At 42.3% G+C, this 20,390-nt stretch overlaps 1 protein-coding gene across 1 annotated transcript in view; it reads left to right on the forward strand.

Moving 5' to 3' along the window:
* Positions 1 to 20,390, forward strand: part of ARHGAP15 (Rho GTPase activating protein 15) — a 409,873-nt gene that overhangs the window by 224,400 nt on the left and 165,083 nt on the right. Inside the window, exon 10 of the mRNA XM_018554050.1 lies at positions 17,331 to 17,453. Within this exon, the coding sequence (XP_018409552.1) occupies positions 17,331 to 17,453 (123 nt within the window). The remainder of the gene's footprint in view (positions 1 to 17,330; positions 17,454 to 20,390) is intronic.

A 20,390-nucleotide genomic window follows, 5' to 3' on the forward strand; every position in this document is an offset into this window, starting at 1 on the left:
AAGTGCATAAAACACAATGGGGGGCGGGGGGGGGGGGTGACTTTAATGTCATTTTAATTGTGCCTGCAATACCCTGTAGAAAATACCATTTGGCTTTTATTCTTCCTGAAATATAGGAAACCAATTCCTACCTTGAACTTTGGCTGTATATCTGTAAGGTGATAACACCTAAGTCACTGCTGTCTCTGCTAGTCTCTCAAGATTTGGAGTAAGATTTGGCGATGTCACTACTGTGCTGCTCACTGTTGTACTTGCTGGAGAGGAAACTGTACCTGAGGACATGTAGTGTAAAGATCTCCCTGCTGATGCTTTATCCATTCTGTGATCTGTACATCTCTCCTGCTACTTTCTGAATATTCCTCCTTCAGTCAGGTCAGGAGGGAAGCTCTGATATGAGGAAGCAAATCCCTGATCTTCTACCAGGATGTCCACTTCACAGTGTAGGAAAAGGCATGGCAAGTCAGTAATGGAGAGAAGATAAGCTGTGGGTGACCATGGGCAATATAAGGTAGTAGTCCTTTGCTTTATGATTGCCTTTTTATTTTGGACACAGCTTACAGAGTTTTAATTTTTAGCAATGCAAATGTGCAGAACACCTTGTCTCTCCTGCACGGGGCTCATAACAGAGGTCTGTTGATCAAAGCTTATAATTTTCTGTCCTCGCCGATTTCTGTAATGGAAATTGTAAGCATTGCTCTCTGCCCTTTTGTTCTGTAGACAGAGTAAACAGACAAAAACAGTTAAAGTAAAAATATAGCAGAAGGATGATCTAAGGGCTAATACTCCCCATTGCAGTCTGTTGCCAAGCATTGTATATCACTCTTTGCAAAAAGTTATTGGTCACTAACTTTTTCTGTTAGTATAGCAGAGCAATATATCAGGGCTGTGCTAAGTGTACTATTCATGTGTCCATGATTATACTTATTTGAACCAGCGCAACCATTCTATTTCTCATCCAATTATTATGACCGCTTTAATCTACCAGTCTTGTTAAAAGCATTGTATATTTCTGAAGCCAGTTTATCACCTACTTCATTTGAAGAACCACCAACAGACTATCTATCATTGTAAAACTCAAGAGAGAGAGGTTACTACTGTAAGATACCTGTGGAAAGGTAGAGTCCAAAGTGGTGTGAGGCTGAGGATAAGGATAGGTGGTGTCAGGCAGGCAGGGTCAGCAACAGACAGGCAGGGAAGTACAAAATCAGGATCCAGGAGCGTATTCGAGAAGCAGTACAAAATCAGCAGGCAAAACGAGTAGTCAGGAAACAGGCCAAAGTCTCAGTAATATTCAGCAATCATTCCAGCAGTAGTACACCCAGGAACAAACCCAAATAAACAGGCTCAGAGTACAGGAAATGCTCGGTATTTGAAGGCTGGGCTGATTGCAGATTGACTGCAGCTGGTAACTAGGTGACGCTAGAGAGCCCAGAGGAAAACTGCTGTGTAATTATCTGTAAGGAGTACTGAGTCAACCTGGTGGTTTAAAGGCAATGCTACAGCACCACCACCTCAAAGACCCAGGTTCAAATCCTCACAGCTATAACACAGGTGCTGGGCAGGCAGGCACCTGCCAGTTACTGCATATTGCTTCCATTTCCTCCCTCCTGTAGTTTCCTACTGATTCTTCTTACTGATCTGCTCATATGCATCTACCAGCCTAATAGAAGTCTATGAGGTCAAACTGTGCAGGCATGGACAACGAATCAAGGAGCTGGTGGAGAAATGTAAAAATGAAACAGGCCTTAGAAGGGATAGACCTACATAGAGGGTTGGGAGCAAAAAGGTGACAAAACTTTGTGGGAAAGTTATCTTACCCTTACATTGTCTTGATGTCTAAAAGAACACCAGTGTACTTTAGACATGTAAGTCGGCAAAAAAATTGTTTCAGTTCGTTTTCTATTTTTCGTTATTTTGTTTTTCTGAAAGTCAATTCCGTTCGTTATTCGAATGTGTCCGAATCCGAGTTTTCTTTAACTTCGGATGAGTTAAACGATAATTACGAATTAATGATCAAAAAATCCTTATACCTGTTCTAGGAAAAGAACATTTTTGTATCAGTGACAAACATTTCCTCAGAGCTGAAGGCATGGTAAAGAATCTACTATGCTAAGACACCGAACTGAGTTAGCAAAAAGGTCTTGCATCTTTCAGCTCTGCATTATTTGTCTGTTTCTCTTCGAAGTGTCATATTTTGCCTGCCACATTGTCTCCATTTCACATCTGATATATTTTTTCTTTCAAAGCCCGGAGTTTTAACGCAGGTTAGAGTTTTCAGTCGAGCAATCAGCTCCCATAAATCAAGTTACAAGGAAGAAATCATTTGCACATCATTTAAGGACTGTTTGCTTTGAAACACTCACCTCAGGTCCTTTAGCATAGCCTTTCCCTCTAAAGAATTCCTATTATTTGTTTTGTTCTCTGTGATTTAAAAGTCCTGGGTAAAATTCATTGCAGTTGTTTGAAGATTAATAAAATAAAATGCATATTTATTCAGCCGAGACTGAAAAAGCCCTTGTTAAAATGATCGTATAGTTCTCCCCTGGGCATGGTATAATACAAAAATGTCTATCTGAAACTCTCCGTAGAATTGTTCAAAACAGCTCAGAAAGCTGAAGTTCAAGGGACTGATCTCATATATGGCTTCTATAAACATTAATCCTTTTTTCCCAAAACAGGGCCCTTTAGTGGGATAAACAGATATTGTTGGTTGTCCTTTTCTTTAGGATGTTGTAACAATGATCAAAAGGCACCTAGGTAGGGCAGCCTCAGGCAATAAGCAAAATCGACTGGCGGAACACTAATGTGGGAAGAAACTGCACCTGTTCCAAGATTAGAAGACCCTAAGTGTACCTTTAATCTGAGTTTTATATCCATTGCAGACAAATTCAGGAAGCATTTTCAGAGTGCTTCTGAGCAGGACATTCAGCTTTAGTCACTCTGCTCTCCAAACTTCTTTTCTGAGAAAAGGGAACACACTGGTTTATATTTCTGCAGGTTCATTTAGCTCATTCAGGTATAAGGGTTCAGCAACCGTACGATCTACTAACCGTGCAACCCGTAAAGACTCATCTCTTCAGGGAAGCCTATCCCACCTCAACCAAACCAGTGAGCCATCACATTCTCAAACAGTTCATCCCCACACAGCTACCTCCTCATGTATCACTGGCCCCTCCCTTTTAGATTGTAAGCCCTCACGGGCATTGCCCTCCTTACCATCTGGTCTTGAATTGTATTGAAATTGTAATGTCTTCCTTATATTGTAAAGTGCTGCACAAACTGCTGGCGCTATATAAATTCTGTATAATAATAATAATACTAAGTTTGAGCTTTTTAAAAAGAGTAGACCTTTAAGAGATACATTATCTGTTGACACTTTTATTCTATTTAAAACTGAATTACTGACATCTTAGAATAGAAGGAGTTACCTGTCAAGGTTTTCAAGAAAACTGGTCATTTAAGGATGGTTCCCTGGGACATACAAGATATTGTGTTGGGTCATTGAAGGCAACTATGCACATTGCACCATTGGTTTGCAAACAAAGGTCTAGCCCAAACCTATAATCTTTATCAGGCTTGTATAATCATATTTTGGTCATGGTAGTTCTTTATTTGTAATGGTTGTGAATTAGACCAGTTCACACCACTCCGTTGCATTACTTTGAGCTGAAGAAACTGCACTACTTATTTTCAGTGCAACGTAATGTTATGCAGTGGTGTGAACTAGCCCCATTCACACCCATTCATTTTTCACTGCCCTTGTGTTAACATCCGTTGAAAAACAGAACCCAATGCAAGGGATCGGAAAGAAAACAGAAGGTACACTCGCAATGGACCCTCCGGTGACTTATGAGTTTGTGTGAATACTTAGCTTTGCAACTTGCCTTGCCGCCACATGTCACTCCCTTCCTGAGGAATGATCCTCAAATATATATATAAAAAAAGCATTTTGCACTCTGCTATCTCTGGTGGCACCCCTTTCCTTTTTTGATTGATCCAGCTTGTGACTGGTCAGTGAAAGAGCAGCAGCAAACTGACGAGTTCATCTCCCTGCTCTGCTTCTTGCATGCTTCTTGCTAGCACATAAGCACTAGGGTTGGGCTCGATGTTCGAGCCAAACGTGAGTTCGATTTGCCGAACACAAAAACTGTCATGGTGTTCGGCTGGCTGTTCGTGGACGTCGTGATTGACGTTGGATTACATCGGTGGATCAATTTTTTTTTTTTTTTAATAAAAAAAACTTGTCAAAAACATGTCTTGTTTTTATTCCAAATAAATGATTTTTTCAATAGTCTGGACTTTTTATTTACAATTTTAATTAACCCTTTAGTGAATGGGTAGGGGTACAAGTGCCCCTTACTTATTCACAACGGGGGGAGGCGGCATCTGGGTGCCCCTTTTCCTGAAGGGTACCCTGATGTGAATAAGCCCCCTGCCTGCACCCCCACAACCAACGCCCCAGGGCTTGTGGGGAAGAGACTCTTGTCCCCATCAGCACAGGGATAAGGTGCTTTTCCAGGGGCAGCCTTGGAAGATGCCAATACCAAATCAAATGCAGGCACTTACACTACTTGCATTAAAAAATGATGTATTATTAAGTACAGAACTTCACTAATGTGTGTCTTTTATTCCTGGAATTCAGCTTTATCTCTCACCCACCTCACAGTATCATTTTATCCCCTAGCTCAATGTTAGCAACCTTTCCTTTTGTACATACAAGTACAACTCTTTCAAGGGAAAAAAAAAATCTGAAAACTGTATCTCCTCAGATCAAAACAAAACACGAGCGGTTTCAGCAAAAAGTTCTCTCCGGATTTCAATGGATGATTGCTACCTATTCACAGGGTTCCATAATGTAGCACAATTTAGGCACAATGAATACAGCTTTTCAATAGCAGGATGTGAGATAACAACATGAGTAAAGTAATAGCACGAAAAACAAATTTAAATTTCTTTAGACATTATCTGCGGCATACAATGCCTGGCCGCGAAGACTAATTCATGTCGGCAAGAATAAGCAATAGGCCTTTATTGATATTTTAAGCACATTATACGACAGGTGATGGCAAAGTTAGTTGGGTAATGACAACACCTGCGGCGTTTTGTAGACGAGATGATTTGAGTCTGTCTGACGAGGCCGCTACGAGAGAGGAAAAAAAAATAAAAAAGATCCTCTTTGTGTATGCAATGCACATTGCATCTTCCAGAATTGCCTCGCTGCGAGATTTTTATTTTGTGTGTTTGGAAAGAGTTCATTTTTGGTACGTCCTACTGCATGTTTATATTTCTGCGATTTGAATTTAATTAATGAGGATGGGAAGCAGCTGTGAGGAAGAGGCTGTGGGCACTGGGTAGCTAGGATGATTTGGGGAATTGGGAGGATTTAAAGCAGGAACCTGTTAACTTTTCAAGGCCAAGCACATCAATAGCGGTGATGTCTGGCTAATGATTCCCAACACCTGTACCTTGATGTAAAAGTTCGAGTGACTGTCTTGTTTTCCATCTCCCTAAATGAATATATCTTTTTTTCCCCCCCTCCTGCATTAGATCATTGCACGTTCAAATGCGGGCTACCAGCCAAGTGCCAGCTTTTTATCTTCTATTACGGTGACACTTTACTGCAGTTGAGTGTCTTTTTCACAGCTAATGACTAAATATATCTAATCATAGATTATTCAGCGTTTATCCAGCGCTTCAGTGCCAGGTAGCCTATGCATAAGGAGGTTTCACCTACATTAATACGCCAAGTGCGCACAATGCCACCAAATTATCCAAATGTCAACAGCCTGTGGAGTTTTTTTTTTTTTACAGTTCAGAAACTACAGTGATAATTTAATTTTAGTTCATTTGACATGTTACTTTATTGGTCACTATGCTAGAATGTCCCTGGAGGAATCAAATAAGGATATATAATATATATAGATATACACTCACACATTTATGATACATATCACTGGAATGTGAATGTTTTTTCATTCAAAACCACAAGTTTCTTACCCTTGCAGTGGGGCTGCCCCCAGTACTGGAAGTTTTTGGTGTTCCTTTATGTCTAGGGGGAACTATTAAAGCTGTTTTACTTACCTTTCCCCGGCTGTCAGGTCCTGCCATCTCCATTGAAGCTGCTGGACTGGTCCCTGTAGCCTCCTCCCCCCTTCACTCTGGTAGTCAATGTCCCTTGGCATCCTCATTTCTAATGCAGGTCTATGGACCTCCATAAGACGTGATGATTTCAGCGGTCCTTAGACCACCAGAGCGAAGGGGAGAAGAGGCTACATAGATTGGTTTGGAAGTAAAAGGAACCTCTAACACTAGCAGTGCAAGGGTACATTTTCTTGTTTGCCCAGAGATGTGTTTTAAAGCCCAACTCCAGCTTGGGCACGAAATTAAAAAAATTCTATTGGACAGCACTGAATGAGAAATAAAAAAAACAAAATGTACCTCCTCTTCAGTGCTGACTCTGCAGGCTTTCCGAGTCATGGATCCAGGTACATTCCTCTTTTAGTGAACAACAGCCATCATCATTCAGCCCACTTCCAGTGAACCCAGGGTGTCCGAGACCTTCCCCTACTTCTTGTGCTCACAGGAGGATATTCAGGATCTGTCCACAAGAAGAAGAAAGTGAAGAGGACCTGCGATATTACTGTACAAAAGAGACCTAAAAAAGGGTATATATTTACTTTTTCAGAAAAAAATTGAGATGCTATGGGGGTAAGGAGACACACAAACAAGGAGGCTGATCCCGAGGCTGGAATTGGGTTTTAAATGGTGACATATTCTGTTTGGCTCTAATCATGGTGAAACACCATCTCAAAGAGCAACTGTTATTTATTTTCTTATGATAAGCACATACATTTTAAGTAAGGTGTCAGTAGAACACTTCCAGGTATTCTCACAGTATTCCCTCTGAAAATGCCTTCATCTGCTTTTCTTTCCACAACATCTACTTCCTGAACTGAGATGCCAACTTTGAGATGACAGCACCATCTAAATACTGGTGTCTGTGCAGTTCTTGGCTTTGTTCACAAATTTTTGACACAGATCAGACCCATGCTGAAGCCTCTTGCCTTGTTACTTTCTAGAAAGTTGTGACTTCTTTTTGATAGTGGATCATGTTTTTTGATCACATGAAGATGCAGTTTGATGTGGGGTCACTGGCTGACACAGGATACTGTGGTCATGGGTGATCCAGGAATGCTCAGGGTTCACAGAGTGACTGGAGGCACAGGAGTGCTGGAGTCCCTGATGTGCATTGAGGCAAAGAGCCACTGGAGGCACAAGAACGCTGGGGTCACTGGAGACACTGGGGTTACTGGAGATTCTGGGGACCCTGAAGCTCAGGGGATGCTCAGGTCAGTGGAGACACAGCAGACATTGGAATCTCTGGTGACTCAGGGATCACTGGTGACTTAGTAATTGCTGGAGACACAAAGGTCACTAGGAGTCATGAAGGTCACTGGTAATACAGAGGTCACTGGAGGCATAGGAGTTGCTTTAGACTTAGGAGTTGCTGGAGACACAGGGGCTGCTAGAGACACAGAGGTTGCTGTAGTCACAAACATTGCTGGAGACACAGGGCAAGCTAGAGTCACAAGGGATACTGGAGACACAGGGGTCACTGCAATCACAAGGGGGTGATGGGAAAAGAGGCAGGCAGGATTGCCTCACAATCATGTGTCACTATGGAACATATTTCTAAGGCAGTGAATTAATGTAACATTCACCAAACAGTCCCTGCAGGTGAACCCTCCTGGTGCCACAAGGTTCCCAGGTCTTCTAGAGTGACACTGAAGCCTCACGTCACACGGCCTATATCCATGGGTAAGACTTCCTTATTAATCTAGGAACACCACCTTCTGAGCCTTCTGAATAAGCTATTTTATATTGTTTCTCCTTTTCCATTTTCCGCTTACTACATCGTGTTTAGTCATGTGTTTTAATAAGCATATTGTGCTTGAAAAACAAGGTCTTGAGTAAACAGCGGAGAACTATGAAGAAATGGCTTTTAGCCGGATTTTCCGAGGAAGGTTCCTCAATTGATTTCATGAGTTCATCAGGTTAATATTGATAGGGTTGCAGGTGTCCAATTCTTCATGGCCATAATGACAATACCGAGCACTTAAACCATTAGATTGTCGCATTACAGTAAAATTATTAGCCCTCGGTCTAAATGAATGCTTCTTTTTCAGTGTTTAGTCTTCACTGTACCTCATTTGTCTTTTTCCCCAAGAACCTGCAGTTTACACGATAGTAAAGAGATTCATCTTTCGCCTTAAGTGAGAGAGAGAAACGCTTGTTCAAAAAATTCTATCCCATGACTTCAAGTGACCCTGATTCATCCATGCCTCTTATGACACCATGAGAAATGTTTTGCCTTTTTAAATTATGTAATATTTCTGCAACGTGATTAGTGCTCATGTGGTTTTTATTTAAAGTCGAACTCCTAAAAACACATACAACTGATCTCAGTGTTGCATGTTTGCTGGTAAATAGGAATATTTACTGAACTCTTATGTAGCTAAAGAATCCCAATGATAAGATACCCCCACCATAATTCTAATTCACCATTAGGGTTCATTCACACCACACAGCCTGTGTTATTGTGTGCATCATGCCTGTGCGCTAGTGTAGATGCACTGCCATGCACTGCAATCCATTGTTAAAGAACTCCAGGATTTTTAAAAATTAGCAATTGGCAAGAAGAACTAGGTCAAACTCTAGATAATAAAAAGGAACCTGAGAATAATTTAAAGAGTTAAGGCCGTGACACACTGCACACGAAGCAGCGCAGAGCGGTGGCGCGCTGCCTTTGCGAGCAGTGTGTCATGTCACTTTCTTCTCGGCACCTCAGCTTGCGAGAGCTCGCAGAGCTGAGCGTGCCAATCGGCTCGCGCGTATAAACCGGCGCGGCGGGATGCGACGTCTGGCCGGTTGTTACACACGAGCCGATTGGCTGAAGGTGCTGTCAATCATCTGGCTGCACTCAGCTCACACACTGCACGCGAAGCTCCGTGCCGGAGAGCTTTGCTTTGCTCTGCACGGCTTCGCGTGCAGTGTGTCACGGCCTTTAGTAAGCGACGATCGAAACGTGGCAATTCCCTTTGACCAAAATGTCCTAAAACATAATTTGATAAGGGATGACTCATTTGAGTCATCTCATTGAAGCGTATTTACACATTTCCCAATATAATATGCCGGTTTAGGGCAAGCTAGACAAATGTATGTTTTTTGTAAAAGAGATGGTCTCTAGCCCAGGGCTGCTGCTTTGAGCTCGAAAGGTTGTGAACATATATGCTCCAGTATGTTTATGGTTAAAATAAATGATCATTATTCTGCTACAGGGGACTTGTATAAGCCAGGGGTGGGCAAACTCCAACCCTCCAGCTATGGCAAATCTTCAAATCCCACCATGCACCTGTCTCTGGGAGCCATGCCTGTGGCTGTGAGAATCTCGCAATGCCTCATGAGATTTGTAGTTCCACAACAGCTGGAGAGCTGGAGTTTGACCACCCCTGGTATAAGCTAAGGCAGGAGGGTTGTGCTTACCTGCACTGTCCTGAAAAATCTAAGAGCCTCTTCTGCCCACAAGGCACCCTCAGTTATCAATTACTTCTGGTCAGAGCTAGTAGATTGTCCTGCCAGTGATGCTGCCACCATGTGAAGGCAAAGGCACCATGCATACATAGCTAGTAAGTTTTTATTAGTACAATGACTATAGGACTAAGCTGCAAAGAACTATAGCAACCTGCCTCAGCCAATCAGAATCTGTCTTTCCTTATTATGACTGCACTAATCTGCCAATCAACAGTGTCTGGAGTATCAGCTGTCACTGCATTGCTGTAATATTGTAAGATATAAATATGCTGATTCCATGCATCAATGCACAGCTTCATTTTAAAATACATGTGAGTATGTCAACATGAGCCATTTGTGTGTCCAAAAATAAAATAAGCAACCGTCTAAACATTTTGCCAAAATCGCTTTTTAAATTATATTTATTTTGTGGAAAAATGGATACACTACACCGCCAAGAAAAGGATGCCAAAAGTCCCATTCGCACAGGTAAACGGGTTAAACAAATCAGCTACAGATTCTGAAAGCGAACTTAATACAGTTCAGAAATGTTATGAATTACGGGTCAAAATAAGTATACGAGAATAAGATGCAATGGGGACACATCACATTGTAATTCTTCCTTCTACCAAGATTTTAGGATGAGATGCATCATAATCAAAATGTATTTTTATTCCGGTAAAACTGCATTATTTCTCTACTTTTACTGTATTTTTAAAGTATATCCCACCCTGTTCTCTATCATGTTGTCAAGTGAGATACTATCTGCACATGTTCATTTAAAGCTGAACTCCAGGCAGGTGAAAAAGACACACACTAAAGCAACTTTGTATTCATAAATACTAGAGATGCACCAATACCGATACTAGTATCAGCATCAGTGCCGATATCGAGTATTTGGGCGAGTACTTGCACTCGCTCAAATGCTCAGATACCTTCCCCGATACCAGAATAATTCCTCTGCCCGGCATTACAGTAGGGGAACATGGAGCCATATGCTGTAAATGTTTTAAAAGCCTTAACTGCTCATCAGTTTAGAGTTAACACTTAACCATGGCCCTAGAATTATTGTTCTCACTCCGACATTCACAGTGATATATAATGTGTGTGGCAAAATAATTGTTTACATGCACATGTCTATTCGCATGCAACGGCTGGGACAGACTGGTTGGTTTTAGTTTTTTTTAAAAATGTTTTATATATTTTATTATCTTTTATTTCTAACACTTTTTTCACTTAACTTTATTGCTATCACAAAGGGGATAACAAGCCTCTATGTGATAGTGCTTGGAGGTGACAGGTTCTCTTTATGGCGATATCAGGGGTATGTTAGACTCCTCATGTCTCCCCTGCCCTCCAATGCAGATGATCAAGCACAGGATTGTGCTTGATCGCCTGTGTAACCACCACTTTAGCCAGTTTCTTACAGCTCTGAAGCAGGAAGCGCTGAGAGCACAGCACTACCTGCTTCATTCATTCATCACAGAGCAGATTGGGAAATGAACATTCATTGGTCTGCTCCAGCTCTCCATCAGGACACTATTTGCTAGGGTCCCGTGCCCCCTAGAGGAACAAGGGAGCCTGAAAACCACGGTGGGAGGTGTGCAAGGGGGCGGTAATTTAAGAGGTTGGTACAAGTGATCAGAGATCAGGCAGACGCGGCTCCCCAATCAGGCAATGTAGAGGGCAGCCCGCAGTGGCCTCGGAAAAACGAGCGGCCGCCCGATGACAGAGCCGGGTGATCGCGTCAGGAAGTTCTAGTGGATGTTTATATAATATGGGGGGGGGGCGAAAAAAATGTTCTGCCCCGGGCGCCCATAACTCTGGTTACGCCACTGCAAGTGATCGTGTGTCTCTACAGCCACCCAGATCACTCATACCCAAAAGCCCTCTGACTGCTGAAAGTAATGACCCCAAGGTCATGGCTGCAGCACTTCAAGACCAGGACATGCCCTATGCCCTATGGTCTAGAGGTGGTTCAATGTGCTAGTAGTACATAAGAAGTACTTGACTTGATATCAGCCTCTTGTAGTCGCTGTACAACAGGCACACAAGAAGCCAATCAGTTGTGGTGCAGTGCTCCTGCACTACTAAGGGACATACTAATAAGGGATAGGATAAAGCAGAGCGACAGAGAGATGAGCTCATCAGCCTCCTGCTTATCCTTCACTAATCAAGGTTTAGGGTCGTTAGAAGACCACCCTTCCTGAAATGTTGGGAAGTCTGCGACCTCCTGGGATATGTGACGTTGATATCCAAAGAGGCTGCAGGAGGGGCAGCCCCCTCTTGCAACCTCTTAGGATACCAACGTCACATTATCCCAGGAGGCTACAGGCTTCCCAACAGTGCAGGAGGGAGGTCTTCTAACCACCCCCAACCCTGAAAGTGATTCTCTCCTAGATGAGAATGGAGGCAAGGGGGTGGGTCAACCTTAAGTAAAGTAAAAAAAAGAAAAGTTAAGTTTGGTTAAAAAAAGGACATGGAAACTTTAAAAAAAGGTCTGATATGTCATCCCGTGGAGAGGATTGGGTAGGAGGAAAGTGAATTTTTTTGAGTGACGGTCCAATTTAAAGTAGTACTAAATGCTTGGCATTTTTAACCATTTTTACCATTCTCTGCATTAAGGTAAAAAAAAACACCCAATACTTTGCCATGCCCTCTGTCCCCAAACAGTTACTTATAGACCCTTTTTACTGCCACCAAGTCCAGGAAGATCTACACCGTTCCCCCGAAACTTCTGGGTTGTGAAGGAGGTTACTAATTTGAGTATGGACCTCTTCATCTTAAAAAAAATAAAAATTAAATAATTAAATCATCATTTTAAGCAGAAGCCCAGAATTGTGTTTTAAAGATGAAGTTTCCCTTTAGGGCTCTGTCCCTTTTATTTTACCCGTTTGTCACAACCTTTTTTCTTCTTGCTTTATATTCCATAATTTCGGCGGTTATGATAAACTGATAGGAAGCCTATTCTAATGTATTTCAGTTAGGAAGATTCACTAGGAAGAAATTGGTTTTGCTATACACATGATGTGAAACAATCAATAGTACTTTAGTCTGACAGGCTCTGTCAATAACCATTGTTACAGTTCAGAAAGTCGTTAATGGATAGTTCGTCCAAAAACCAATGCTTTCAACACATGTTAAAAGTGCTCAAATGTAGCCTGGCAGGAATTAATTATAGGTAAACCCATGGGATAATATACAAATGTATTTTATATAAATTGAGAGTGAAATAAAGTCAGGAGAAGGCCTGAATTCTCCCATGAGTAATTGAATAAGAGCAGTTGATAAGAACACCTCGTGTTCATTTTATTTCTGAATTATATGGTTTACTAATGGGAAACTTGCTCGCGCATTTGGATTTGACGTTGGAAGTAGATGTGCAGACTCTAGTACGGCCCTTAAAAAAAGTAGATGTAAGCCCTTACTGGATGACATTTACTTTGCTAAAGCACTATCATGAACACTTATCTTTTCCAATAAAATACTGTTTTCACCTTTGTTTAATCCTCTTTGCATCCCAGGCTGATGATCTTCAGCTTCTTTGCAATCATGTCCTTTATACATGCACTCCAGTGATGTTTTTGCTGATAGTGATGGGGAAAGGGGAGGGCTGCAATGATTGTGGTGGTGCGGGCAGCTGTGTTAGAACCATGCCTGTCAGCGGCTCTCTTTCCTGTCCCACCCAGCTCACTGTCGTCACTGGTTGACAGGAGCTTGGCAGGATGCCAGCCATAGCGTCCCGCTCAGCTCCTTGACAGCCGATGACATCTGTGAGATGGGTGGGAAGCTGGACAGAGTGGACAGAGCATCAGGGGTTGCTAAGAGCTCTTTAGTTTTCTACAGAATCAGCTGAGCACTGGCCCTGATATCCTTTTTTAGGGTGGCTCCTTTCCCTTACAAGGTCCTATGGAGACATCCTTGTGTGTGCTAGTAAGCTGCGGGTGTCTCCACAAACACACAGCCATAGCAAGGCAAACAACCCCCCTGCTCCCTGCTTCCCACTTGACCCATCTACTTGCTACCAGATGGACAGTTGCTGGAGAGTGCTCTGTCTTTTGTTATCTTGTACTGGACAGGAAGCTGAGGGAAGCCGAGCTGAGAGAGCTGGAGCCAGCAATTCTGAAACATAATGACTGTAACTGAATGGGCAAAAATGTAAAGAAATACTTAGCTGGGCAATGTGTATTTGTTTGATCTGGATTAATTATTGACAGTTTAATACTACTTTAACATAAAATTTTGAAATGAATGGAGTTTTCCGAATGAAAATTACATTTAATGTTAGAATTTCGTTCGTTCAAAAAAATGTTTTTCCATCCTGATCCTTCAACTTTTTTCATCACTGCGGTCAAAATCGATGACCAAATTGACCCCATCAACTATTAGGAAGTCCGATAGACATTCTGAATTTTTATTTTTTTTGATAAAATTCTACTACTATATGGCCAGCTTTAGGGTTCACTTGCTGATGGTGACAACAGTGGTACATGCTTGTGTAATGTGTAGTTTCTATTGGAAGCCCATGTGGCAGGGTGACAACACAAGGGAGTAATTGAGAGACAGGGACAGCCTATGCAGGTAAATAAATCTGCATTAGATGTGATGATATCAGTGGTTCTTAGGCCACTAGAGCACAGGGGAAAAAAGGAACTGCAAGAGTATTTTTTTTTTTAATCCTGGAATTTCTACTTTTCTAGGTGAATTTAGAAAAATGTAATTACCTCGTCCAATCTGGGCATCCACCCCTCTCTACTTACCTTTGGCCGAATGCTCTTTCATGTTCGTCCAAAGGTAAGGATAGCAGGGCGTTGGAAAGGGAGACAGATTGGAAGGGGGAATTCCATTTTCCCAAATTTGTGATGTAGAAAATCAGACATTGTATGGGCAACCAGGGACAAATCTTGAAAACCTGAGAAAATCGAGCAAAACTGGCACAAAGGACGTTGTCAGATTCCATGGGCAATAATTTCCTTATCAGCATCTATTCGCCCACCATTTGATGGAAAAATTATGACAATTGTAGCCTTTGTTTTAGCTGGGAAGAAATTATAATATTTGCTTCTCGTATCTTCCAGAAGAAGTGTCTTCTTTTTTTTTTTGCAGGCGATTACAAGTTCAGGGGAAGTATCTGTAAGGTCAGCTGGTGTTGTGGGAAAAAGAAGACGCGTTCTATTAAATTCAGTAGTAAAACGACAGGAGAATGCTCCTCTTATTATCATGGGCATGTGTTTATATTTTACTTTCTTTAATTGGCTATCTTTTATTTACTTTAAATCAACAATTTGGCAAGTTTAGCTCCCTTGATATCTCCGAGGCACAAAGTGTGTTAGAAGTTTGGATTATAAAGTCATACGTCCAAGGCTGCAAATCCAAACATCCCCCAGATACTTGAGAAATAATTGGCTAATGTAAATGAAAATCAGCTCGGTCAAGATACTGCTTCACTTTGTCTCTCAGGAGTGTAATGAGTTAATTTAGACTTTATTTAAGTACCTGCAAATATGTGAGATGAACATTTTGCTGGGCATTTTTAACATTGCCTTAAAGGATCAGTCCACCCAAAGCTGAGGGTTCTGCTAAGGGAGGCTGCAACGCATGATGGTTTGTAGGGATAAATGAAATTGGTAGATTTTGATTAAACAACATTTTGGTTAAAATTGGGAGATTTTGGCATAATTATGGCATAACTTTGAATTAGAATCAATAGTGGAAAAATAAATTAAGTTGGTCTGGGTGGCTTTTAAGGGTGAGGTTTAAATGGCTTCTGAAGTTTAGAGAAGCTCCTTCAAATTATTCTTGACTTCTTGTGCCAGATAAATGTTAACCTTACCCAGAGGTAGGCAACCTCTGCACTCCAACTGTTGTGGACTATAAGACTTGTGTGGCATGACTCCCAGAGACAGAAACATGGTGAGATTTGTAGTTGACCACTACTAAAGTGCTAAGGTTGCCTACTCCTGCTCTAACCTATGGTAGCCAAAATGGTAACTCTAGCCAAAGCCATGTGATCACCATGTTAGATCTGTCATGACACTTAGGAGTCACACCTAGGAGGCATTGGTAGTTGGCGGTCTGAGGTTGTCTGCTCCTGCCCTAACCTATGGTAGACCAAATGATAACCCTAACCAAAACCATGTGATCGCCATGTTGGTGTTGTCATGACAGCGAGGAGAACTAGGCCAGAGACAAAGGTGACATTTGTAGTTAACCGCAGCTGGAGTGCTAAGGTTGCCTGCTCCTGATCTAACCTATGGTAGCCCATAAGATAACCCTAACCAAAGCCATGTGATCACCATGTAAGCTCAGGAGTCACAGCTAGGAGAGATTTGTAGTTTCACCACTGCAAGAGTGCTGAGGTTGCCTACTCCTCCTCTCTCTGCCGGCGTCCATCACCAAGATGGCCACCGGCAGGTATCAGAATACTGCCGCGCGTGCGCGATGACGTCATCGCGCACACGCATGGTGATGTCACCTATGGTTGCCCAAATTATAACCCTTTTAAAGGGAACATTTTTTGTTTTTAAAGTATATTGAAACCTGTAAACAAAAATGTTGTATATTGCAGGTAACCAGTCCTCAGATGTAGTGGTTCCTGCATTTGCTGTCCCTTCATGTCTGCACTCATCTATGGAGGGAGCCATTGTTGTCACAAAGGCTCGACTTTAAATATGTATTATTTTGTTTATCTCTATTACATAGTGGATTGATAAGACTAGTACACACTAAAGATAAGGTGTCTGTGCTTTCTTTTAAGTCCAGGACATATGAATGAGTTTTAGAAGCTGCAGCACGTCAGATAGAGCCCATAACATTTCCTTTTTGCAGGACGTCCCTTTTGCAGGTACTTTCTTTCCAAGTACCTCTGCACTTATAGTTTTCTCTTAGTCCCTCTGCAAAGTCCAGCAAATACCTGTTGATCTTGCCAGTGAAGTCCAGCTAATGCATATCACTGTGATAGTGTGGCAACGGTGCTGCACTGCTCCTGAATTCAGAGCAGAGTTGCCACTCTCGTGTAGGCTGTGCCTGCTTGCACTACAGTGGGATGTGATGTGAATCAGCAATGTCACCGGTGATTCACAAGCCTGTAGATTGTCAGTCAGTAGCTGGCTACACCTAGTCCTGCCCAGGGGCGTCCCGAGGTGAGGCGGAGTGTCACCCCACCGAGACGTCACTGCGCATGCGCGTGACGATACCATGCGTGTGCGCAACAGTATTCTGATACCTGCCGGTGGCCATCTTGGTGATGGACGCCGGCAGAGAGAAAAGGAGACAGCCACCCGGCGGGATAAAGTATGCCACCGGGTCCCCTCCTCTCTCCCGATACTGTCGGGCGTTCGGTCCATGACCGAGCGCCCGACTTTTCAGAGGGGGGTGACACCAAAATGACTGTAAGTCATTTTGGTGTCACCCCTCCAATGGTGTCACCCGTGTGCGGGCCGCACCCCCCTTGTGATGCCACTGGTCCTGCCCACTGCTTCCTGGATTGACAGCTCTGCCTCTGCTGCAGAAACTGTGAGCTGCAGTGTCTGGGAGGGAGAACAAAGATAGAAATGAAGGAGAAATAGGTTAAATCAGGGGAAAGTAAAGGAAATTTATTGGCTGCTTTATGAGGTTTTTGCATCATCATCATAGTAACTGGATTTGGTACTTGTTTAGACATACAGGAGCATTCATTTGTACAATTAGACAACATACACATGTTCTACACAGTCTGCATTGAAATTGTAACTAACTTTTCCTTCTCCTTTTGTCTCCAGTGCTCAGATTAAACTACAGCGCTTCAGACACATCTGACAAATCCCGCGTTAAAACCCGACTAAAGAAGTTTATTTCCCGACGTCCATCACTGAAGACTTTACAGGACAAAGGAATCATTAAAGGTATTCATTTGACTGTTCTTCCAGTACTGAACTACTAAAAATTGGGTTTTCTGCACAGATTGTAGCAGTGGCAAAAAAAAAAGAATAAGAATGAGTTTGCCAAAAGAGTTAGTGGTGCTTGGATTGTAAGAAAATAATGCAGCTTTTGATAGAGCAGGAAAGGTGTTCACTGTAGTCTATGAGATATCCTGTCACTTCCTGTCCCGGTGACACTCTGCAAATTGTTATGAGCCACACTCCCTGGTACACCTCTCTCATTATTAAACTGAGACTGTAGATTCTTTTTGTAGGGCAGAGAAACGGAACCAAGCTCCCCTAGTTTCCTGCCCAGCTCACTGATGTCATTGGATACCAGGGAGCTGAGTGGGATGCTCTGTCTGGTGTCCCGCTGAGTTATGGCACAACCAGTGATGTCAGTTGGCTGGGTGGGAGCAGCCAGAAAGCCCCGCTCTATGGCCTCAGGCGGCATATAAGGGTATAGGGTGAAGATGGCCCTGTGCAGAGAGCAGAGCTGTGAAAGGGGCCCAACAGGCCCCCCGCACTACAGGTTGCCTGAAGAAAACTACAGAAGTAGGCGGAGACAAGGCCAGTCACACTGCACAAGGAAAGAGAGCAGCCGTGAGTGGTCTTTATTACAGGAAGCTCTGGCAGAAAGTTTTCACACTGGATTTCTGCACAGATACCAAGATGCAAGTAAGAGCACTCATTACTCTTGTACTTAGACAATATTTGCTTATCCCAGACTTCAGTTTAAAAAGCAAAGAGAAGAAAGAACATAAACAAATTTTGTTTCCAATTTAACTATCACAACTTCAATGGACATTAGATCATGTCTCTGTGTCCCAAGTCTTAGAAGCCTGTAGTCACATAGCCGGCATCACATTTATACCCTTAGAATGTTCTTTTAACTTTTCCGTTTCCTACGCATTAGATGCACTTTAGCCTTCAGTACATAATTATTATTTTATTATTGTTTCTATCATTTATTTACAAACATTGCTTGGCTCTCTGGCTAAAGTTAAGCCGCTCCATAATTTATCTTTTGAAAAGCAAGTACAGTTTAGATGGGAGTGGAGTTGTAGTTTGCATCTGCTATGAACTTTTTGGATGTGCACTTGAACATGTCATAGATAGAGGGCCCATTCATTTTCCCCTTTCACTTATATACGTTTATATATTATATTATCATATTTTTTTAATGCAGGTTTCTGCATGTGTTTCCGCACATTTCTGCATTTGTTACATACAGTACATCTATGTGCATGTTATATGTGCTAGAAACATTCAGAATAGGTATTTACAATGTGTATGTATAGCAGTCATTTCACTGAACAAATAAGGTCAGCTTGTATTCATTTTAAACTGTGCCGTCACAAGGGGGGTCCGGGTGTGTGCGGCCCGCACCCGGGTGACACCATCGGAAGGGGTGACACCACACTGACTAACAGTCAGTGTGGTGTCACCCCCTCTGAAAAGCTGGGCACTCGGTCATGGAGTGACCGCGCCGGGTGAACGTCCCCTCCACTCTCTGCCGGTGTCTATCACCAAGACGGCCGTCGGCAGGAAACAGCGGTACAACCCGTGACACCATCACACGCGTACGCGATGATGTCACGGCGGGTTGTCACCCGGACACCTCTGGTTTGAAATACTTAAAGTCAAAAGGGTTTTAAGCTTTTTCAAATGCTGATAAAATCACTTACAATGGATGCTGCTCCTTGATGTTTAAAAGTTTTAATTTCCTGCAGAATGAGCTGGTCCCCTGAGCACTGGCCCTGATATCCTCTTTTATGGTGACTCCTTTACTTTGCAGGGTACTATGGAGACACCCTTGTGTGTGCTAGTAAGCTGTGCATGTTTCTACAAACATACAGGCACAGCAAGGCAAGCCAATCATCTGCTCCTTGTTTCCCCCTCCTCTCTTCTCCTTCCTCCAAGCTATTGAAAGCATAGTTGCTGGGGATTGCTCTGTCACTTGTGATTTTGTACTGGGCAGGAAGTTCAGGGAAGCCAAGCTGAGAGAGTTGGAGCTGTTCTCAGCCATGATGACTGTAAGTGCTTGGGAGAAAATATAAAGAAATATTTTGCTGGGCAATTTATATTTGTTTAACATGGAGTTATTATTTAAAGAAAGTTTGAGAGTTTAATACTACTTTAATCATGTGCAAGGAAAATAAAAAAAAAATTAAAACACTGGATTTCTGCTAGCATGTGATTGGATGAGTAAAGTGAACAAAACTTTACTAAGCTAAGTGAACATTTACTTTGCCAAGTGAGAATTTTCTACTTCTTTATTGATCAGTGATGGATTCACTCATCCAGAAAAAGTATACAAATTAACTGCAACTGAAGCCAACATGTTTTGTTTACTCTTGGATGGAGCGAAGAGGGATTAGAACACCTATTAGGATTTTTCTTCTCCCCGTTAGGGAGATTCCCCCTCTCAGTTTGTCCCGGTGACCATTATCACTGAAAGTGAAAGAAAATCCCAAATTCTGGACTGCCTTCAGAACTGAAATAGATGGGAGATCTTCCAATAGGGGCACTAGTTCTGATGATACTGCTGACTACTCTTCTCTTTGCAAGGATTTCCTCTCACTTCCTATTGTGGCTATCAGACAAGAAGTGGAGGGAAATCTCCCCAATGGGACAGAGGGGCAAATTAATAATCTGGCATGTGGTATAACCCTCCCTTACTTTATCCAAAACTTAACAAAAAATGTTGGCTTTAGTTCTGCACTACGGACCTCTTGGTCTACAGTACATACTTGTTCCAAGGCAATTACTTTTTTTTACCTTTTTACTTTTTTTTTTAATTACTTTTTTCCACCTTTTCCAAATATTTAATAAATGCTCACACAATAATAAAATAAAATTTGTTTTTTTATTATTTGAGCCTACAAAGCATTGCAACCAGGATCAGTGGATCACATGTGC

Source organism: Nanorana parkeri, unplaced genomic scaffold, assembly GCF_000935625.1.
Source record: "Nanorana parkeri isolate BGI_ZX_2015 unplaced genomic scaffold, ASM93562v1 scaffold140, whole genome shotgun sequence".
Taxonomy (NCBI): domain Eukaryota; kingdom Metazoa; phylum Chordata; class Amphibia; order Anura; family Dicroglossidae; genus Nanorana; species Nanorana parkeri.